This window comes from Centruroides vittatus, unplaced genomic scaffold, assembly GCF_030686945.1.
Source record: "Centruroides vittatus isolate TY-2023 unplaced genomic scaffold, ASM3068694v2 contig_7, whole genome shotgun sequence".
NCBI lineage: Eukaryota > Metazoa > Arthropoda > Arachnida > Scorpiones > Buthidae > Centruroides > Centruroides vittatus.
Genome location: NW_027122442.1, coordinates 1,227,548 through 1,252,852, shown reverse-complemented (window position 1 = coordinate 1,252,852; position 25,305 = coordinate 1,227,548). Strand labels below are relative to the sequence as shown.

The 25,305-nt window shown below is 27.5% G+C and overlaps 1 protein-coding gene across 2 annotated transcripts in view; it reads left to right on the top strand.

Moving 5' to 3' along the window:
• LOC136980468 (cytokine-like nuclear factor N-PAC) overlaps positions 1–25,305 on the top strand; it is a 91,624-nt gene that overhangs the window by 19,362 nt on the left and 46,957 nt on the right. For both annotated transcript variants that reach the window (XM_067276584.1, XM_067276583.1), the window contains exon 4: positions 12,160–12,289. In XM_067276584.1, coding sequence (XP_067132685.1) covers positions 12,160–12,289 — 130 coding nt within the window. The remainder of the gene's footprint in view (positions 1–12,159; positions 12,290–25,305) is intronic.

Here is a 25,305-nt window from a genome sequence, read left to right as displayed (position 1 = left end):
GATAAAATAGCATTTTTAAAGATGGTTTTAAATAGTTTTAGTAATGTAATGAATAAATTTATAAAATTTTAAGTAAAATCTCATTTTGGATCACAGTTCGAATAGCACTTATATAAATTATAAGTACTATTCGAACTGCTATTCGTGCTATTCGAAGATTTTGCTCTTGAACAAGAGCATCCTAAAGCTCCTTGGGGTGTTCTTGGTGGAAGCTGAAGAGATGCATCTCGTCTCCCTACAGCATTCCACACATTTTATGGGATTTAAGCTTGAAGGTCTTATGGTGTGACAAATATCTTCACTGTCAAGAAAGTCATTGACAAGTGCAGCTGTATGTACAGTACATAGGCATTGGGAATAAAAATCAAATCACCCAAAGCACCACAGAAAAGTCTTGCGTGTAGTTCTAAAATCTCTGTACCTTTTTTTTCCAGTGATGAAAACATGGAGTACAGGGCAGCTATTAAGCATATTGCTATCATTATTAATTGGAAAACTTTTTAAAGCTTCAATGTTTCTGCAATGTCAAAATGTTACCTGTACAAATTGCATCAAACAAGAAAATGTGTATGATGTCAGTTTTTTCTAATTGGCTGAAATCTGACTTTTTCACACAGAAAAAAATTACATGATTACTTAAAATAGAAAAATTGTTTTTTTGTAATCAATAATTGCAATGCACATTTTATGATTCCCATTCTGAAGGCTATAACAGTTCAATTTTTACAACTTTTAGATTGCAACCTTTTAGAAAGATTGTAACTCAGATCAAGGTAAACTTTAAATTACATAGGGAAAGCTTATTGTATGAGAGATGTCACATGTTATTGAAGATGGATCATGTGATTTTGGAGCATTCAATATTTTATTTTTAAATGTAAGAACAATAAACTACTCAAAATATAAAGTTCATATAAATCCCAATGGCATGTAAATGGATCAAGAACATTTATTGTGAAATGCATTTAGGAAAATGTAAAAATTATGTAAATTAGTTGATTATGTGCAATAATAAAGAATTACTAGACTTGCATATATTTCCAGACAAAAAATTATTTAATGGATAATGTAAAAGTACACATTAATTATATTTCTCATACTGTAACAAAAAGAATTAGGGAGTATAAAAGTGATGATAAGCAAAAAAATCATTCTACTCTTGTATCATTAACCCCACTAAATGCTTGGAAACAGATTGGAATAATGCCAAGATCATACAGATAGAGATAAAATATAAGCAAGATTCATTGGACTTTGCCATATTTATAAAAAGAAAACAAATGTCAACAGTCTCTATGTTAAAGATTCAGTTTTTTATGTAATAATCAAAAATATGAATTCAGAAGCAACTTTTTAACTTATGATATATTTTTTAGTATTTGTTTTATTTTTATGTTCAAATATTTTTTATTTGGATATGTGTATTTGTTTGTAAATATTCTTTTATACATGCATTCTTTTAATTCTTATATTTATCATATATCCAATTTGTTTTTAAAGCTAATCAAAACAGCAACCATAAATTTCAGCAAATTTTGTTTATTGCAAACATTTTCAACTTCATTATAAAATCTTCCTCAAAGCTATAGTAAATTGAATACACCTACTGTAATTTGCTGAAATTTATGTTTGTTTGTTGTTTTGATTTTAAATATAATTCAGTTTTTACATTTTCTTTATTTACTTTTTAAAATTTGTAATCATTTCGTTTTACAATCGTATTTGTATTCTATTTATGCAAAAAGTGGAAATATACACTTGAGTAATTTAAAATGTTTTTAAACCATTAAAATATTCACTGAATCAAACATAGTATTTAATTAATCTCTTTAAGTCTTAAAGCTCAGAACTGTGGCATTTAAAAGAAATGGCTAGTTTATTATATTTTCTAATTAATTGTTCTGGATTTGACAAATAGTTTATATAAATGAATAAGTTATAGGAAATGTTTCATAGACTAAAAAGAAAGGATCGTGTGAATTATGGTTGAATATCTTTTGTCTGTTATTTAAGGTATTTGTTTTTTTTTGTATAAATGGTAGTCTTTATGATTACAGAAGTGTAATAAACTGTTTTCAAATACTTGATTGCTCTGTGTGATAAGTTCTAATATATGAATTACAACGGTCTTTATTTATGTAAAAAATTAATGTTAAATCCATCCAATGAACAAAGCTATAACAAATACAAATACATCGCACTAACCTTGTATAGCTTTGCAGTTAATATTTAAAATGTAACACTAATGTTTTTGACCCACTCTATGATCGTCTTCAGGTGTTCTATAAAAATTTTTCTGGTGCAATCTGAGTTCGATTCCAATTTTAAATGTTCCAGTGTATGATATGGCATTATAACAGCCGGTGCAGGCACATATCTTTTGAAAATTTAAAATTTTGAAATTTTAAAAATAAACTTGAAGATAGAAACATTGGAGACTGGAACATTTAAAATCAGAATTGAACTTCAATCACACCAGAAAAATTTTTATAGAACACCTGAAGACGACCATAGAGTGGGTCAAAAACATTAGTGTTACATTTTAAATATTAACTGCAAAGCTATACAAGGTTAGTGCAATGTATTTGTATGAATATGTTTAATAATAATAATAATGTAAGGGCAAGAAGCAGAGTTGTTAATAATCTTTTGTCTGTTTCATTCATTATATGAAGTCTGTCCAGAAAGTTCATGAACTTTTTAAATTACACACCAATCAATAATCAAATTGGATTGCAGCTTGCACAGCTCTCTACTGGCAAATTTTTTGTACTAGCTGCCAAAAGCAGTTTGTTCTGTTTTCATTTGTTGTTATGTTACATTCATTTGTGTAAACACTTGTTGATTGAGTTTTGCAATTTTTTTTCCACAAGTGCAATTGACTGAAGAGATTTGGGATGAGCTAGATCTGATAAAAATTTCATGAAAAACATTATCACTGGGAATGAGACATGAGTTTATAGGTAGGACATGGAAACAAAATGGTCATCACAGTGGGTGGAAAAATCCATACTGCAACCCAAAATGGCATGACAAGTTTGGTTGAATCTGAAGATCTTGCTCACTGTTTTGCTCAATTCTGATGGTGTCATTCAACAGGAATTTTTTCCAGAAGGGAAGACAGTAAATAAGGAATAAGTCTTCTTAAAGAGAACAGCATCGTAACAATGCTTCCATCTAAATAACACAGCTGATAACAGAGTTTTTAGTCAAGAACTCAAAGCCACTTGTTCTCCAACCTCCAAATTCACCAGCTAAACCCCAGCAGGCTTCTTTTTATTTCTCAAATTAAAATCCACCCTCAAATGTCATTGTTTTTAATCCATTGATGGCATTAACCTATCCCATGTTGAAATTTTTCTTGGTTGCGTGCCTCTCCACGTTGAATTTTTGTCAGTGTTAAGCCTAACGAAAATTACACATTTTTGAAAAAATAATCATGGCTATTGTATCATCCAAAATTATTTTTTTTATTTTGCACAAAATAGATATATTAATAAATGTAAAAACAAAAAAAAATATATTTCGGAAGTTAGTTTAAATATAAAAATTATAACAACTAGTGACATCTAGTTTTAAAAGCATTCTAATGCTGAAATGAGATATCTCAGGTCAATTGGTCAAGGTCATCATGTTTCAGCCCAAAATATTTTGAAAATACCAGGGAACAGGTTAAGGAAAATTCACTAGCAGAGCTAGTACGTCATACCAAAAGAAGTATTTCAGGAAGCATTATTTTCATAGCAGAAATGCTGAATTTGGTACATAGATTCAGGAGAGGACTATTTTGAAGGTGACAAAACTGATTGGCTTCTAGGTAAATGCAAACAACTTGTATTTGAAAAGTTTGCAAACTTTCCAGACAGATCTTGTACATCGAATCAACTTAGAAAATTCAAAAATATTTTAACAAATTTTTATATAATTGATATGTTATTTTTTCAGAGGCTGGGAATTTTTCAGAACAGAGTAAAATAATAAAAAACTGAAAATAAAATTTTAGACATTTCAATTACAATTTCAAATCATTATAAAGGATAACATATGCTATAACCATTTATTGACTTAATTATTAATACTTTTAAATTAATTCTCTGAAGAAATTTAACTTATTAGTTAGATTTTTAAAATTGTATCTTCTTGACCAAGCTATTAAACTTAGTATTTTTAGTAGTGATGCAGCGAATATTTGAATACTGAATACCTAAAAACAGGAGTAAGAAATAACAAAAACACAGTAAATTAATCATTTTGGTATTTAGATTTAATGTTATCAGGTTAGTGTTGTTTGTTTATATTTATTTATAACTTATAACCTGCACAAAATAAAAACAAATAATATTAGTCACATGTATTCACAATTTATAATTACAAAGATCAGCACACGTACACACCTATTCGTTCGAGAATCATTGCACATCTGAGGGTCTGACCCTGCCTGTCCTTTTTAAGCGCTCGTCTTTGCTCTTCCCTTTCTCTTTCCTCTATCACTCTAGTTCACTTATGCCTATGCATACATCATACTGTGCACACACGATACTTTCGATTTGTCACTTTTCCATTGTAGATTTCCCATTTTACAATTACGTGACTCATAGCCTGGTGACAATGAAGAAAAGAGACAGATAGGACGTCACTATAAGTCACAGTTATGATTTCACAGATTCGAGACAGCTTGGTAGCCTGAACTGCTCTAAGCTTTCGCCCATGTATGCTAAGTGACTTTCATTACAAGCATTTAGCTTTCCGAAGTCTATGAGAACAATTATTTGGCATTGACGGCCATGAATTTCGCGCCAATAAGCTTCCTCGACCTGTTTGATTGTGTTATCAACTCAATTTCATATTTATTTTCACATCATTTTACTTCGCGGTCCTTCTCTGTTCTTTTTCCGTTATTTACATGTGTAGATCATTTCATTGTTATTCACATTTGATATCATCATTTATCACATACTGCCATGACACTCTTGTCTGTTTGCACAACTGTCAAGAATTAACGCGATTGGCGAAGCGTAGTGACAGCGGGCCAATAAAGAGCAGGGTCCTTGCCATAATGCGGTTTGCACACCAATTTTTGTATGTGCGTTAATCAAGCCGAATGGTTTGGCCGAATAGCCAAATATTCAGCCAAACTATTTGGTTTGATTAACGCACGTATGAAAATTGATTAACGCACGTACTCCTGGCCAAATATTCTGTATTCAGCTACGCTCCTGGCCAAATATTTGGTATTCGGCCTGAGGCTGAATATACTATTCATTGCAACACTAATTTTTAGGTGTACTAATGCTTAAACTTCAGCAGAAATCCTATCTCGAACTGAATATATATAATACTACAATACTCCCAAACCTAAAATCCAGTGCTCAGCTTCTACTGATAGAATGCAAATCAAACAAAAATGGAAATTTAAATAATGTTTGTTGTATACGAATGTCATGTGCAGGAAAGTAGTAATAAGTTATAAAATAAAAATGATTATAAAAGAATACAACACATACAAAAAGGAAATTGATTTAAATGAATATAATTCATTTATTAACAAATCAATTGCTCAGTTCAATAAACAGAAACATTAGGAATTCATTAATAAAAAATTCAGCAACAAGTTGCATAACTTTCCCGATTGTTATAAGAATTTATTTTTAAAAAAAAACTTTTATATTATTAATCATAATGAATAAATAAAATTGTGAATGGCACTATTTATTATGCAAAATTGCATAATAATTATAATAATTAAAATGGCAAAAAACTTAAATTTGATGGTAAAGAGGAGTTTTATAAAAGACTGTAAGTGTTAACAAGTAAAATCTTCATTTAAGTTCAACCCTGCATGAGGTATGACACATGATCATCATCTATCTCTCCATCCGTTCAATCTTTCACAACTAAAATTTAATAGCATCAATGCCCCTTATATACGAACTACCATGCCAAATTTCATTTCTTCATGTTTAATTTTTAATCTATTGCAATACAATAAAGTCGTGCAATGTCCTAGTTTATTGACTATAAAGTTGTAACAATGTGTTAATAAATTTGATGTGCTTCTAAATTATCAGTGATAATTACATTTTTAAGTTCAGTTTGCATTTTGAGAAATTTAAAACTAATTGTCTTTATGGAAAAAATAAATTTCTTATTTTGGTCAACATTCTCTGGTTGATGCTAGAATTGGTTGGTCAGATTGGAAATGTAAAGTGTAAGTCTGAATGTACTGTACAATACATATTAATTTGATTTGGCTGAGTTAGCTAGCCAAAACTAGAAGCGGTTAGCCATATATATAAATACAGGTATACCTCACCTTATGTCGGTAATTGGTTCCAGAAGAGGTGACGTAAGTCGAATTTACTTGTCACTAGGCTAAACCACAAATTACCATTCCCAGTTCTGTATTTTATTTATAAATGCATTTTTAATAATATATGGTTAATAAGAATCTATTTTAAGCTTACAAACAAATAAATTTTAGTTTTTAATATAGTACAGAAAAAAGTAATCTAAATTTACGAATACATGTACTGTACATACAGTAGATACTTGTAAATGTACAGTACATGTTTACAATTTGGTGATGTTTACAGTACATCGTGGACTCTTTATTTGTGAATGTGGTTTCTCTAAGACATTATAAAATAAGATGATTTTTTAAGGTTAAATAACAAACACAGTTATTAAAATTATTTTCTGATAGTAGAAAATAAATAAATTTATGTTAAATTTACCAATATCGAGTGGCACTGACAACAATGCCAAATGTTAGATATTGGAACTACCATAGAAAATGTCAATAATGAGCACTTAAAGACCACTAAATAAGATGACAACACAGAAACAGATGTTTTCATGTTTCATTATCTAGGATTTAAGATGATTATATTAACATACTGTAAATGTACATATTTTAATATGATTTCTTGTGCTTTTAACGCTTTTCTAGTGATATTACGACTTCAATATTTATGGCAGACGGGTGTAAACTCGAATAAAATGACTTAAACTTGATTTTTATTTTTCCATATACTTTTTTGACAAACGACGTATAATCAAGAACAATGTAATTTGAGGTATACCTGTACAATGTAATACAGTGTGATCTAAACGTACATCTAAAAATGTCAGATTTTTTTGGACTTTATCACTTCTAGCTTTAATTAGTTAACAAACTAATTTGGCATAAATGTAAATATTTGTTTATTTTGTAAATATAAGTGAATTTGCAATGTTCCATCATATTATCTAAAAATTAATAATTAGATTTTTTTTTCCTTCAAAATTTCTAATTTTTCTTTTACTTATTTTGATCTAAATCTTTGTAAAATGAAAAATTTTCTGAAAGATTTATGTGCTTTCTTACAGTCATTATAGATCTACAGATTTATTTTTATACAAAGCATATTCTATACAATTGAATACCTCAATATTCTATACAATTGAATTTTCTGCTGTGGGAGATGAATATGATGACAATGAAACTGCTGAAATTGAAAGAATGATGCATAAGAAAAAATTTCTTAATAAATAAAATTAAAAAAAATAAGTTAAAATAATGATTTAATTAAAAATATGAAGAACATTTTGTTACTTTGGATTGTGCTGGAGTATATAAATTTGAACTAGAAAATCAAATCTTTGATTTAAAATATTATTGTAGGGTATGCTCAAAAAAATCTTAAAACCAGATTTATAAAGCATAAAATATATTTTTGGAAAAGTTATGAATGTGCTTTATGAAATGAAATAGTTAAACCAGTTATCAGAGTATAAAATTGTTCCAGTGACTTCATTTAAAGGGTAATGCACTTACTGAGCAAAATAAATATAAAATATTTTTTTAGGAACAGTAACAAAAGAAAAAATCAAATAGTTGATTTGGTTTAACTAACTGAAGCAGAAAGTGATTTTGATATGTTTTATAAATAAACATATAAAACATATATAGTTTCTTTTAAATGTTTACTTTTTGAAGTTAATGTAGTATTTCTCTTATTGCATGTTGGATGTAGCAGTTAAAAATTTGATTTTTCAAAATATTTAAAGAGCATTTAAATGTTTCTGTACTTGTGTAATGTTTAATTATTTCTGGGTTTAAAATTAACATAGTAATTAGTCCATTCAATTTTGTTATTTAGAGAACTGTAAAAAGATTTTTATTTTCATATATACTCATCCATAATTTAAGGTATTCACAAATATGCTGCTGCTGTAAAGGATCAAAATGCAAGTAGAAATGCTATATAGCAACTTCTAAAGGTAGTGATATAGGTGTGTGCAAATTTACTGATAAGGGAATCAATGTAAAAACATTTTCTGTCAGTTCAGGCAGTTGGTGTTATAAGAGGTTGTTATTGTGTTGCATATGCAAATATTAACATGCATTTAGCAAATGCTCCTTGTAACCACAAAAAAGGATTTGTAGGAAATACTTATGGCGTAAAGAAGACATATTGATGACATTATGCACAGCAGTATTGTCAGGAGATTAGATGCTAGCCAAATTCAGAATTATGGACATGAGTGTAGTTAATGAATTGTAAATTCTAATTACATTAAAAGAAATTTTTCAGTTAACTTTTAGACTTCTAAAAATAATGATAATTTATCAAAAATAAAATGACATCTAAATTTGAATTTATAATATAAAATAAAAAATAATTAAAATGTATTATGTTGAAACCTTTTTTAGCTTGTAAGCCAAATTAATAGTAATTCTGGCATGTATAATTGTGTGGCAAAAAATTTTATTTTTTCACTGCTTAATTTACATATTTATTTGTAAAGTATGTTGTATTATTGAAGAGGAATCATTAACATATTTTGATTTGAAATGCATTTAGCCTAAAAATAAAGTTTGTTAATACAAGCATTGAATGTGAGTTTGCTGTGATTCTAAACAAGTGACATTTGGAATAGAAAATTAATACCAAAATTATTATTAATTTAGCTTATAAGTTAAAAATAATCCAAATTTCAAAATTATAATTAATTAAAATATTGTAGTAGTAGTAATAATAGTAGTTTGTTATTTTTATATTGTCTATCCTGTTTGCATACAAATAAACTATAATTTATATATCCTTAATGAGTTTCACATTATGATGTAGGTTTTAGATTTTTTATCATTTCACTTTTAAATTTATAGCTGTATATTTTTATATTTGAACAATTTTGACAATAATATCAGATCAATTATTTCTTGATATTAAATTTGCATTTCTTTAGTTAATTGATGCATTTTTACTAGTGATGTAACGAATAGTATATTTGGCCTCAACCGAATACTGAATATTCGGCCAGGAGCGTTGCTGAATGGCCGAATATTCAGCCAAACTATTCGGCTTGATTAACACACATACGAAAATTGGCATGCAAACTGCATTATGGCAAAGATTGCGCACCGTGCTCTCTATTGGCCCGCTGTCACTACAATTTTTTCTTGGTCTAAATTATTTAAATTAATTAATTAAATTATAATTATTAAAGTTAATATGAGATGGAGCCTAACGTCTACCTCTAGTGCCAAATTGGTTTATAATTTATGTAATAGCCGTAAATAGTCCGCTATGATTTGGCAGTTGTTGGTATTTAGATGTAAGTTATAAGTTATTTTATTTGCAATCGATCATTTTAACTCTTTAATTAAACACTAAAATTTTGTTTTTACTACGTATTTGTAGACTGAATAGTACCCTAAGGATATACTTTAGTGGTGACATAATATGGTCTAGTTTCTCCCCAGTTGTGGAACAGTTCAAATATATTATTGGGAGTTTCTATTTGTGAAGTTTTGTGATATTTTGTTGCTATTGTTTTTGTCAATATTTTTAAAATTAACATGATTTCAAATGTTATCTTTTGTATATAATGAGAAATGCTCATTCTTTGCTTTATATATAAAATAAATTATTAAATTATATATTTGTTACTCGTCTTCTAGAAATAGATAAATAATTCTTTCATTAAATACGATAAGTTTCAATCAAACGTTTCGTAACTCATTTTAAAATATTGTATAAATGTTAAAATATACGTGAATACGAATATAACATAATTAACTAAACAATAACATTAATGCCCGATACATTCTAACCTACATGTCATCAATGCCATAAGATATCGGGCTAGATAAAGGCTATAATATTATTTAATTACGAAATAATTTAATACTAGAGTTAGATGCTATTTCTTATTAACTTTAATAATTATAGTTTATTGTTCAGCATTAATATGAGTTACAAAAATGATTAATTTACTGTGTTTTTGTTATTTCTTACTCTTGTTTTTAGGTATTCGGTATTCGGTCGAATAGTGAAAAATAGGCCGAATACCAGGTAGTAACCGAATATTTGTTACATCACTAATTTTTACCATATATTAATTATACTAGTGTCACAATAATTCTGTTAACTAATGTATTTTTAAGTATTTAGCAGTAATATTTTATTTAGTCAATATTGATTATTTCTCTCTTAACTAATTTCTTTTAACTAATAGAATTAGTTACATTTATTATACTAATTCTCTTAGCTTCATATATTTCAGACAAAAATAAATTATTTTTGATGTTCACAAAATTGATGCAGCTTTTCTTAATTTCTAATTTTTTTTTCAGTTTTAAAAATTTTTTTTAGTTGCTTTTAAAAATAGTTTTGTTTTTCAGTATAATCTTCTACATAACTGTTTTTGATCACTAATTATAGAGTTATAAATTATTGAACACATTTTGGGAGGAATAGAAACAAAGAACACAGTAAAGTATTCACATGTATGCTGTTTTATTTAATAAGCCCTTAAATAAAATATTTTATACTTTAAATAAATTTCATATGAGCTCCATGTGTAACATGAAATATCCAGGTTACATTCAATTTTGCACTACGTTACAAGCATTTCAGCACTTATTCTTCCACTGACTTCACCAATTATCTTTTCAGTTCTACAGTGTTACAAACCTTTGTTGTGTACATCCTGTCTTTGACAAATCTGCAAAGAAAGAAATCCAGTGGTGTAATGTTGGGAAATTGGAGTGGCCAGGAAACTGGTCATCTGCAGCCAATCCAACATTCAGAAAATTATTCCTGTAGATAGTCCCGAACAATTAAACTCCAGTATAGAGGCATCCCATTTTACTAGAAGTAAACATTCAGTTGTCAGCATTTAATTTGTGGTATTATGTGCACAACTGGACAACATATCAAGGTATGTAGTGCTAGTCACTATATGCTTTGAAAAGAAAGTTTTGTAATAATCTGTCACAATGCCATCTACATTCAGTCAAGGTCTGCACAAACTCTTACAGCCACTCTATCATCTGAAACAAAACAGAGGTCACTGTGTATTATTTTTTTTTATTTTCTCCTGAAATGCACTCAATAATTTATGACTATTCTGTATGTACTTCTGACTTTTTCATTTAGCAATATGGTAAATGTTATGCAATTTATCTAATAATTAATAAAATAAATATGTAATTACCGAAAAAAACCAGCAGTTTTTCAGTAATTACATATTTATTTTATTGGATTTTACACCAGTAGTATTGTGATGATTGTATCTAATAATTAATTAATGAGATCATATAATTAATGCATTTTATTCCTAAATTTTATGAAGCTTTCTAATTTTGTCTATTTTGTAACTTATTTTGATTTTGTATAATGTTTAGCCAATATATTACTATTATTATTCATGAAATATTTTCAGTTTTAAGTTATAAAATTTTAAAATACTACAATTTGTTTTAGTTACCACTTATTGATTTTTAGATAATTTAATTTTGTTTTTGAAATTATTTGTTGCATAGCTACATTGACAACCACTCATTATACACTATTTTTATGTGATGTAATTATAGAGATAGAAGGCATTTTTATAAAACTTATGATTCTTGTAATTTCAATGCTTTTTCTACTTAATATTTATATTGTAAATTTCTGAAGATGGACTTTGAAATTTGAATGTACTTTGGTTTTGTTTTTTATATATTTTCTACAGTTTAAAGATATAAAATTGATATATTGTATTTTATTATAATGATTTCTCTACCCATTCATTTTACTGATTTCATAAATTCTCTGTTTAAATATTAACCTTTTAAAATTTTAAAAAGTTACATTATAAATAAATAACAAAAATTTTATATATTATTAGTGCTTGGGTACAAGAAGATCTCATTAAACCATACGAAGAAAATAAAGAGCAACATTTACGACCCAATAAATCTGGTTCTTTCAAAGAAGCTGTTGAAGCCATTGAAGACTATGTGCGGAATAGACCTAAGGTATGGTTAAATTGATTTGGTTAATCACTTAAAAAAAAAAAAAAATTGAATTAACTGAATTAATTGAAGTTCATTTTTGTCATCTTATTAACCTTAAGTTTTTAATTTTCAAAAAATATGTTATCTATCATACAAAAAGTATTTTAATATTAATTTAAAAAGCTGAAAAAATAGAATTTTAATAAGTAAAGATTTATAATTGATTAATAAACATTGTCACAAATTTTCCAAAACAATAGATAAAGTTTATCTAAAATTAAATAAACGAGCAATTTAATGAAATTTATGAAGAATAACTTCTTAAATATGAAATTTTAAAGGATGAAATTTAAATTTAATTCTTTTCTTCATTATTTTGCAATGTGTGCTTTATCTTAGTAATGTCAATGAAACAACTTTTTGATAAGTTTTCTTGAAATATTGGATTTTTAACATTTTTTAAATAAAATAAATTATGAAGGAACTTATAGCAGAAAATTAGAATTTGTTTGGAAAAGCACACTTTTTTAAATTAATTTTATTGAGTTACAAATAAAATTGCTTTGCAATGCATTTTAGTTTAAAATTTTACTTGATGAAAGATTATGTTTAAATTCTATAAAAGATTCAAATTAAGGGAAAGCACATTACTCTGAATATGGAACTGGATGTGTTGTTTGATATTTGCATAATTGTTTTCCAATAATTGGTAGTATAATTACAATCTGTATGAACAGTTATGATAATAGATGACAACTTTTTAAATTTCTTTATCAAAGTTTATTAAAACCAAAAAATAAAAAACATTTTAAGTATAACAGGTTACTGTTTTAAATCATTTGCTGAAAAATGTATTCTTCAATACATTGAAATCAATATTTTTTTTAAATGTAAAGTGAGTTGTGTAATGTATATACTATTTTAATTTTGTAGACAAACTTTTATAGATATTTTGTATTGTACTAATATACCACTATAAAATAATTATAATGGAGTTTTATAGTTTGTGCTTAGCTGCTGTTTATTTTTAATTTTTGGATTTTATACAATAATCATGTATATTAGATATTTCTTGAAAAGTAGAAAAGAATATTTGTGGTTATTATTGATGCAAACTAAAAATCATCAGCAATTGTTATGTCAGTTTAACTAAGTATAGTAGTGTTGGATTTATTTATCAAAAGTAATGGATGAAATCTATATTTGACAGTTACATTTTTATTTTTTCAAAATAATAATATAATTAGTCTTGATAATTTTTAATGTTAACACTAAAAATTTTATTGAATTGGGCCAAAATTAGATAATAAAATAATTTTATTTTTCAATACTTTAATACAAGAGTAAGCAAATTTATTTACTCTTATATAACATATTACTGCAAGTGTTGTGATTTTACTGTAATCTAATCAATTTTATTCAGTTTGGTCTATAAGAAAAACTTCAGTTTGAATATAGTTTGTTTTTTATTTCTACATGATAATTTAAATTAGTGATTCCCAAATATAGGGTTGTGACCTTAACTGGTTGTCAATTCTTCTTATGGGGTTATATAAATCATTTTTTATAATCATTCTTTGTTAAAAATTTTTAAAAATAATCTTAATAAAGAAAGGTAACCTAATGCAACAAATTTACTGAAAAAGTTTGAATCAACTAAATATTTTTCAATAATTTAGTTATTTTTTCACATAGAAAAGAAAATATGCTGAAGATTTATTTGTTTAAATATGGTTTTGGTACAAGGAAGAAAATGACAAGCATTGTTCATTCTATGTAATCTGTAGCTAAATTTTAACAAACTAGAGCTTGAAACCTGCACAGTTAATTAAAAAGACATTTTGAAACAAATTATCCAACATCCAATAAATAATCCAAATCTCTGTTACAGTAGAGACTTGTAAATCAGAACCCCGGTAATCGGAATTGCCGGTAATTGGAACGATTTTCAGTCGGACTGTGTCGTGCTGAATCGAACGTTTTTGATACTAAATTTACTTCTAAAGTATAATTTTCATGTTTTTATATTCTTCAATATATTTATTTTGTTTGTACAAAATGCAGAAATAATTTTTAACGATATGATAGCCTCGATTATTATTATAAAAATTTTCGTTAGGCTTAAAATCGACGAAAATTCAACACGAAGCATCACGCAACGGAGAAAAATTTGAACATCGGACAGGTTAATATATTTTTTCGTACATAATGAGTAATTGGAACAAATCCCTAATCTGAACAACCCCAGTCTCCAATTGATTCCGATTTTCGGTTCACTACTGTATATGTTTTAAAAGAAAATTATAATTTTACTCAACAAAAGGAATGCTGGTGAAACATCATCTCAAAAATCTACAATCTTCTCAAAAAAGTGAATACAGTCAAATCTCTGTTTTCGAATGACTCACTTTTTGAACAAATTGGTTCATGAACAGAAGTTTGAACTCGTAATTGCTCTGGTTGCTATAGAAACTACTCAGCAAGAGCCAACCACAGATTAGAGAGAGACAACTCCCTTTACTTGCTACATTAAAGAAAGTTGACAGCTTAACCAATTAATGCAGGAGTAATAATTCAGAAATTTGTGGTGCTGAGATTGCCTTGTGTCATTAGACTTAACAGCATGAATCATTGGTGACATTGCTATTTAAATTAGATTTCAATTTGCTTATGCGGGAAAGATACTACCACCATTTTTCGGTATTCACCACAGTTGAATTTAAATTAAACGAATTAACAAGAACCACATTAATTGACATTTATATAATGTAAATGGCATTGAAGAATTTGTGTTTAAATATACTTAAGTTAAGTTAAAAAACAAAAATTTACTAATTTAATATTATATAATATAATATATATAATATTATATTGCATCTGTGGGCATTTTTATGGATGAAATACATCTAAAAAGGTTAAAAAAAAAAAGGTAGTATTTTGGGAGTCAGGAAATCCATTTTACATTGTTTCTTATGTTCTTAAAATTTATTTCAGTTTTTGAACAACTTTTAGGAATGAATTATGTTTGAAAACTGAGGTTTGATTATAATAGCATTGTATGAAGCTGTATATTTTATTGTGAAAATTAAAAAGCTAGATAAAATTGGTGAGAAGTTAATTCTTCCTGTTGCAATGAAATTATGAAAATAATTTAGGGAAAGTAATAGCAGATGATCTGAACAATATTCAAATGTCAAATAATACCATAAGTAGCAGAATAGAGACAATAAGTTTTGCTGGAACAATTAATCTGTTGGAGCAATTAATAGTAACAATTAAAGAGCGTCCAAAATTTTCTATTCAGCTTGATGACACTAAAGATGTTATGAATTTGATTCAACTTACTGTAGATGTGCATTATTGTTTTAATGATAATTTTCATTATGATCTATTATTTTGGTAACCTGTATAAGAAAAAAAATGAGAAGATATTTTTTTAAATTGAAAGTATTTTGATGAACATAATTTAAAATGGAAAAAACTTGGTTGTTGTAATAACTAGTGGTGTGGCTGCTATGACAGGAAAAATTAATGACTTTAACACTTAAAGCAAAAATGTAATGTTTCTGAAGTATTTTTCACACACTACATCATTCACAGAGAAGCCCTTGTTGCAAGAAAATTCCATCCTAATCCTGAACAAAATATTACTAGAATCAGTTTCTGTGATAAATTTTATCAAAAGCCAGAAACTTAATAGTTGATTTCATTATCTCCACAAAGATATGGGACCTGCGTATATAAAATTTTCTTACCTGCAGAAGCTATGTGATTAGGTCAAAGTGTAAAAAAATTATTCAATTAAAAAGAAGCAGAGAGATTGTGTTTGATCAGTGGAAATTCTGAATTGAAAGATTTTGGATTTATCCAGAAAATTCAAATTTGGAAAAATAAATAGAAAATAATGTTAATATGTTCCCAGTAAAAAAAATTTGTCGAAGAAAATGCAATAATCACTGTTCGAAAAAATTAAACAGTTATGTAGAGTTGTCAGAAAAATATTTTGCACGTTATTTTTCAAATTACACTAGAGCATCGAAAAGTGGAACCAATTGGGGACTGGGGTCCTTCCAGTTAATGATTTGTTCCAGTTTCCGACTTTGTACGAAAAAATACATTAACCTGTCCGATGTTCAAATTTTTCTCCGTTGCGTTTCGCTTCCCGTTGAATTTTTCTCCGTTGCGTGTCGCTTCGTGTTGAATTTTCGTCGATTTTAAGCCTAACGAAAATTTTTATAATAATAATCGAGGCTATCGTATCGTTAAAAATTATTTCTGCATTTTGTACAAACAAAATAAATATATTAAAGAATATAAAAAACATGAAAATTATACTTTAGAAGTAAATTTAGTATCAAAAACATTCGATTCAGCACGACACAGTCCGACTGAAAATCGTTCCACTTTCCGGCCATTCCACTTACCGACGTTCCACTTATCGACGCTCTACTGTATTTGATTATTACAAAACACAGCTGCATCACACAATCATTTAGCATAAAAATTAATGAATCCTCACATCTGGATATCAAAGAGAAGAAAGAATTTGTAAAATTATCAACTGATGAAAGTCTTAGATTGTTATTTAACAACTGTAACATCAATAGTTTTTATCAAAGAATATCCTTTATCATCAGGAATGGTTGTGCAGTTTTTGCTGCCTTTCATTGCAACATATGTGAATCTTGATTAGCAATTTTAATTTACATTAAAAATAAATATTGAAGCTGAATTCATAATAATGAAATAGGAATGTGGCTAGTTGTATAAAAAATTTTACTTGAATTTAATGAGTTATGTTGTTTGTTATTTGAAGGATAATGTTAAAAATAAAAATTTAAGCAAAAATAAATTCTTCATATTCTTTTAAGTATAGATTTAATGTTGGAAATGCAGAAATTTGTTAAGATTTAAATAGGGTTGTAGGAAAAAATTGTTGGGAAAAAGAAGTATAGTTGGTATTGGTGGAAGTTGTCATTGCACATGTTTGCTTGAGTAGGCATAAAAATACTTCTGGTAAAATTGCAGTTTGCTAGTGTTATTAACTTGTAAGCATAGTTAGTTGCTGTGGTGTAGTGAATTTTTTCCAATTTTGTAATAATACAGTAACATATTTAAAAAATAATTTATGAAAACTTTCTACTTATGAAATAGATGTTCCATTTGTATTAAAATCAGATTTATCCAACCATGCACAAACAATGTCCACCAAAAATTTTGACACCCTTTTCAGAGATTGTGCGATAATGATACCTCTCTCTCCATTTTTTGATTGACCATTGGCCAGGCTCTATTTCTTCATAAAACATATCTGCTTCACCAATAAAAATATCCTGAATTTTCTTTCTGATGAAATAATTATAAGCATCAAAGCTTATATACACTTTTAATGATTCTGCAGGGTAAATTCCAAGATAAATAATTTTATATATATACATATATAAATATAGACTAATATACAGGGAGTGCAAAAGTAGGTATACAGTTGAGAATCTGAGAAATACAAATGTTTGGTGTTCACAATTATTATTTTTATTATCTTTTATTAGTTCGTATTCCTTATTTCTGATTTAATTTGCACATAAAAATAAATGTTTTTTCCTATTTTCTCCCTGTATGTTTTTTTTCCATAATAATAACTGTATACCTACTTTTGCACCCCATGTATATATAATTATATATACGAGGGTGGTTTTCTCAAGCTCCAATGGTCCATAAAACAAAGACAAGTGTAAATAACAAAATGAATTTATTACCAAAAGTTAGGTACAAACATGGTTACTTTTCGACATAATCACCGTGAAGATTGAGGAATTTGTCATATCTGTGGACAAGCTTTTCCATCCCCTTGTCATAGAATGTTGCTGCCAGTGAACTGTGAGATGGCCTTAACAACATTGTTTTGAAGATCATCATTAGTCTCAAACCTCTGCCCTGCTAACCATGTTTTCAGTTCAGGAAAGAGATGGAAGTCTTTACCATCTTTAAACACCCAGCATGTATAGCTCCAATTTAGTGCTGAGCGACTTACACCTCTTTTCTGAACTGAAAACTGGCAAGCAGGGCAGAGGTTTGAGACTAATGACATTTTTCAAAACAACATTAGGGCCCATCTCAAGTCATTGGCAGCAACATTCTATGACAAGGGGATGGAAAAGCTCATCCACAGATATGACAAATTCCTCAATCTTTACAGTGATTATGTTGAAAAGTAACCATGTTTGTATCTAATTTTTTGGTAATAAATTCATTTTGTTACTTACTCTTGTCTTTTTTTTTTTTTATGAACCATTAGAGGTTGAAAAGAAAACACCCTATGTACAGTACATAATTTTTTGGTAATGATTCATCTCTGAGTTTCTGGAAAATCTGAAATCATAAAATGTCATCGAAAGGATCTGGGAGAGAAACAATAGCACATGTGTTTAATTTCAAGAGGTATCGTTTTTTTTTACTCAGTAGAGAGATCATTTTAATAAGAGCTAGACATGGTAGATCTTGAAAATTAGAAACCTTTAAAAATGCTTGATGAAAAACAGTTTTTAAAAACTAAATTCTTTAATTAATAAATATAAGACTTATTATAACAGTCTACTACTAATCTCACTAAAATTAGAAACAAGTGGACTGATGTGTTAAGTCTTTTTAAGAGAAGGGCTCTTAACCAGAGGTCTATGGGCTTGGAAGGATAAAAATCAACTTTATTTTATTTTTATTTTATCAACATTATCCTATATTTTAAATATATTGTATTGTTAATTATTGTGTTAAGAACCAGGCACGTACAAGGTATATTATTATATGATATGTTTTTTTTTATTTTAATAAATGTATTTCTATATAACTGGTTTCTTTTGTAATTTTATTTTGTGTGCTTAAAAACATTATTCTGAGAAGAGGGTCTATCGGACAAAAACAGTTAACTGCTGTTTTAAGAAATAGTCATTCCAATGCTTTATTTATGTTTATTGTTTGGAATAAGAAGTTTAGCTGTAAATTCTTTTAGTAGTAAATGATTAGTCAAAAGGCATATATACAGAATAAATGCAAGAAATTTTCATTAGAATATTTATAAGAACAATAATTGAATACTAAATAGAAACAACAACTTAGGTGCTATCCAAATCAATCTCAGGTAGGCTGGGAGAACAAACAGATTCAAAGTTTTAAACACTTAATATATTCTATTTAAACCTTTTTTTTAAGATTTAGAAATTTTAGTGATAAGTTACTAAATAGAGAAGTCAATTTTCTAAATAACAAAGAAATAAATAGAATAAAAACATAAATAACTTAATCACAAATCATGCTGTAGTCAGTCAACTTATGGAAGAGAGAAACTGGAAAAAATTTTGCTCCTAGATGTGCAAAATGTGTGCAGTGGTCAGTTGTTTGTATACAATCAGTGTCATCTATAAATATTGTTTAACTCTTTGAGCTCTGAAAATTCCTTCTTTTCTCTGTTCTTGGAAATGAAATTATTTTTATCCCTTAGACTTCAAGGGAAACTTTGTATGGCAAAATCAAACAACTATCCCTTTGGCTAATTTTGTTTCAAACAGATTAAGCTAATTTTGGCCAATTTTACATTTAAATATTATTATTTAAAACCTAATGGTACCACTGGGTTTAAATGATATTTATAGTGATCAACCATACAATAACAAATGTAAATCATTTACCAAAACTATGTTGCACTAATATAAAAGCCAATGTTTTAACTCAGCAATCACATTATTTTTGTTAACTGGTGTTTTTTGTGTTTTTATAAGCCACTTTCTGATTAATAGTTGGTTCAGATCTAAAATAGAATATTAAATATGTTTTGAACACAGTTGATTTTTAAAAAATTAAAAACGTTAATTAATTAAAAATTAATTTTCTTTTAATTGATTTAAGTTAAAAATTATATTTCAGCCAGGTTAAAAAATTATTCCTATATTAGTGATTATTTAAATTCATTGTTGTTCTAATTGTCTTTCATTTGGTAATCACATGGCATAATAATGTTATATCACTTATAAAGCTAATGTGTTAAAAAGGTTTATTTGCTTATCATATAAAAAAATATCAATGTTTTAATAATTAAATTTTATTTTTTGTACTTACAAAAAATTTTATAATTTTGATTACAGAAATGTTTAATGTTGGATATTTAAAATATAATTGGTGCTTGGGTTGAAATGATCCTACTGTTAATTCATTAGCAATAATTTTTGTTTATTATATGCTACGTTATCTGATTGTAAAATTATATAAATGCATTTAGTTTGAGTTACATGTGAATTAGCACTTATAAATATTTTAATTTTTGTGATTTATAATACTAAAATTATTCATTACAAACTAGACAATTTAATTTTAACTTCTACATTGTCAATGATATGCAAAAAACACTAATTTTTTACATATTATATTTATATCTTTTTTAGTTAATTTTTTATTTTTCTGGATTTGAATTTTTAATTTTAAATCTGAAGCTTTTCTATTGGTTATTCTGTCGTCTGAGAAAGTCCAAAATTAATGGTCGAGAAAATGTTTTTGATTAAACATTTTTTGGTAACCAGAACCTTAGCATTTAACCAAAATTATAATTTGTTATGATTTCTTAAGGTCTTGCTGACATACTATTGCCTATAAAGATTACATCTCCACAGTCTTCAATTACATCATTAATGGAGATAGCGTGTACAAAATACTTTGGCAAACAATGTTAATACCGTGTAATGAGTATTGAAGGATTTTGTTCAGGTTTATCAGTATTTTTATTGTAATTAGATGTAAGCACACTTGTAAAATGCAAATTTTTTGATGGATTTGACTCAGATTGTGTTATAACTGAAGAAAGTTCCTATGTCCATATTACAGCACTTGGAATCTGTGAATGAATGAAATCTAACAAGATTATCTTCTTGATGATATAGCTTCAGTTGCTGAATATTGACTTTTTGATTTGATTTATAGGAACATTCTGTATACAGCTATTGTTTATGGACTGTATTTTTACCCACAACCATTTCAATAATGAAAGTTCTGTCAAAAGTGGGACACAAGATTTATATCAGATGTGGAATTTTACAAAAAATGATATTACTTTCACAAAATGAGTGAAGTTGTATATATTTATTGTAACATTTTTCTTGAATGCTGAATGATGATTTTAATTAATTAAATAAAAAAATAATTTAATTAATTAATTAAATTATTTATTTAATTATTTAATTAATTAAAATCATCATTAATCAATTAAAATTGTCATTTGCTTATTGACTTGTTTGTTGTTTCACTAGTAGTGTAAATCATTGAGCTTCTTCAATATCCTCTTTGTTGTTTTCAAGATTTAGAGTATCTGGTAAGCAATGTGAATAATTACACATAAGTTTGAATGGGAAATGTTGTGGATCTATTTTTGTGTGCATTAATCACAGACATTTCATGAAATAGAGAGGATAACCAATGACTTTTGGTTTTTTGGAATATTGACTGCTGTTTTGACAAGACAATTGGCTTGAGGTCAGTATAGCATGATGCTACATGTTGGATTCCTGTGCATTGATAAAGTGAGTTTGCTTTTGCATTGATGAAGCCTGTGCCTGCATCTGATATAAGACTTTCTAAAACATCAAAGCTAGAAATCCAGTGATTTGCAAGAAAATGTGAATAATGTGATGTTGCTATAGAATGAATCACAACTGTGGTAAGGTGACATGTTATGTGATTCATACATAGTAAAATGTGACCATTTCCTTTGTCTGGTTGAAACAGTCTGGCATGATTGACAGAAATGATTTGACCGGGTTGATCAGCAACACTCCATGATCTCATTTGATCTGCTCGTTGAGTGTTGTGTTTATTGATATATTGGCACAGGTTACTTTTGATTTATTCTTGAATGTCCTGCGACATATTGGCCACTAAATTTTACATGGTATGAAATCCAGAATATTTCAGCATCAAAATGTCCATTTCTATTGTGATAAAGTTGCAGTAATTGTTCCCTTAATAACTGTTGCACTATGACATGGACATGTTTTGATTTATTGCCTTGATAAACAGGCAATCTAAAGAATATTTTCTTTTTAATAATAAATTTTAGTGTTTTATCTGTAAATAAGATCTGTTTGCTCCAGCATTTACAATCTATCTTTGGTTTGTAGATCTGCTAAACAATTAGTGATTTCTGTGAGTATGACATCTTTCTAATAGGTTGGGTAGGTATAGAAGATGAATTAGTGATAGTTGTGGCAATAGTGGCAAATTCATTGCCAATTTTTTGAGTGCTAATGGTATATTATTGTTAATATAGTGTGTATATTCTGCCCATTAAAGTATTAAATTTGTGAGGAGAAACCTGACTTTATTTTGTTTAATTAAGAGCAACTTCTTTGCATTTTTAACCAAAAACAAACTTTCTAGAAAAGCATTTTACTGTTTAACTGTCAATGTGGGAGAGCACCATTACCATGTTACCTCTAACTTCCAGAAAGCATATACAAATAACTTCCTGAAATCAAACCAAAAAGTAGTACAGAACAAATTTACATCATCATTAAATAATCATTACAGAATTGTCAGAAGAGAACATATAAAGTATAGATTTACAAGACTAATAATGCAAATGAGGTAGATGGCAACTGTAATGTTATTATACCAGTAGGTATAAGTAGATGACAGGAAATGGTAACATTGAGGAGAGGTTTACTAGCATGGCTTGGTGAAAGAATATGTTGGTTTGGTTGTTGGAATTGTTCTCATGTAGACACAGCATTTTTTGCTATCGTATTGTTGGTTGCTTTAATTATACAATTACTGAATACTAGTACATTGTTTAATTAATTATTGTATTACATTCATTTAATAATAATGCTTTTTGTATTTATTAAAAAATCTAGTGACTTTACAGTGTTGTTTATTAATCTCCTTGTACAGTACATGGTATTAAGAAATTATGTTTGTGGAAGTAATTATTGAATCTCTATATATCTAAAATATAATTAGTAGATAAAATATAGTATATGAGAGATACTAATCAGTTAGAAAATAGTTAGAGAATGTAATGACCTGTTAAGATTTTGTTGGATATGTCACATGAAAATGCTGATGCATGAACAAAATCATACTTTTGATGCAGTCTAGGGGTAATTTGTAGTATCAGATAATAAATTATGTTGATGAATTCTTGAAGTTTATGCAGTATTCACAGGCCTCCGAGTCGCTCACTTTTGATTTATAACAGTTTTATTCAATCTAAACACTTTTCAGTAAGGCTAAGATATGGTGCTTTATTATAATATTCAATTTCATTATTAAACTTATTTATTCAGTTTAATAAGTATCATTAAAATTATATTTTCCTTGAGTGATATCATACTTAATTAATTTTACATGGTTATGATAACTGAACAAATTAGTGTTGTTTTTCAAACTGAAATGCATGAATACTTGCATCATTTATTCTATTATTATTGTTGTTGCATCAAAAGAGATATAATTTTTATGTGGCTAATTTTAAAAAAATTACAGTGACATTCTGTTAATACGGCATCATCACGACTGATGTAGTGCTGTTATTGAATATGTTGTCTTTATCAGCTGGCAGAAGTTTTCTGGTTTTTTCAATTTCCTGGACACAATTTCACATATCTTTGTGTTATAAAAGTATACAAATTTGCCTTTTATGATTGTTTAACAAGCCATTTCAAGTTTTTCTGGCTGTTCCTCCCCTTGGCTTGAAACAAGAACACATCATTCTTACTTTGTGCTTTGTACACTATTATGTGTAAATACAGACAAACTCTAATTATAAAAATATATGAACAGTAATGCACTGTTTGCTGCATAAAAGTTTGCACCTAATTCTAAGTGATTAGCATGAGTGAAAGTTGAGCACATGCAGCCAAGGTCAGATCTACCTGTTATCAAAGCAGTTTGAAATGGACTGTTTTACTAAATTAAAAAAGAAACTTTCACAAAAAGGTGTTAAATACTTTCACAAAAATACATTAAAATAACGTTTTATTGCTGCTGGCGCTTTTGATGTATTATAAGGCATTGTCCTCAGGCAAATATAAAATCGAATAAACCTTTCAAATAAGCTTTTTTAAATTTAAAAGCTAATGGCATTAACCATTTAGAACATTGTCCACTTATATTAAATGTAATTTGTTCTAAATGGTTAATGCCGTTAGCTTTTAAATTTAAAAAAGCTTGTTTGAAAGGTTTATTTGATTTTATTTGCCTGAGGACGACGCCTTATAATACGTCGAAAGTGCTAGCAGCAATAAAATGTTATTTTAAATGTATTTAATGTCTTTTTGTGAAAGTTTCTTTTTTAATTTAGTAAAAAGATAGGCATGACATCCAACCTTTAAGATGATAGACTGTTTTGTTCTACAATGTGTTAAGTGAGGAAAATGATTGACAAAGACATCCTTTAGGACTCTTGGCCAACAAAACTAATTGCTGCTTGCTATTATAGCCTTGGATGCATCACTTATGCAACATGATGTGTACATGACAGATCTTTTTATTGTAATATTGTGAAATTATGGTCATTGCATATAAGAAACTACAGTTTTATCTTTTATTCTGCTATAGGTTAATATCATAATGCTTTACTAGAACTATAAAAAGATTAATTTACACGAACTCAAATGTATTCATTTACATTGATTGTTCTTCAAGCAACTGCACAATTAAAAGAAATACATATATATATGTATTATTTGAGTTAAATTTAAGTATATTTTGGGCTAATGTTTCTTTGTATAGAGCTTGTATTCTTTATGAAACAAATAAAAACATTTTGGATTTTCTGTTTATTATGAAAAGAATATTCATTAGGCTGCTGAATTATTAATGTAAAGTTTTCCTAGTTTTTATTTCTAATTTTAATACAGTAGAAATAATCTGTTTTTAGGTGGTTCTGAGATTTGAAAGTAAACTAGCTAAAAATTAATTTTGTATTGTAATAAATAATTAAAAGTGTTTTCCTAATTTTATTCAGTTTTACTTCTATTTAAAATAATTTTTTTTTG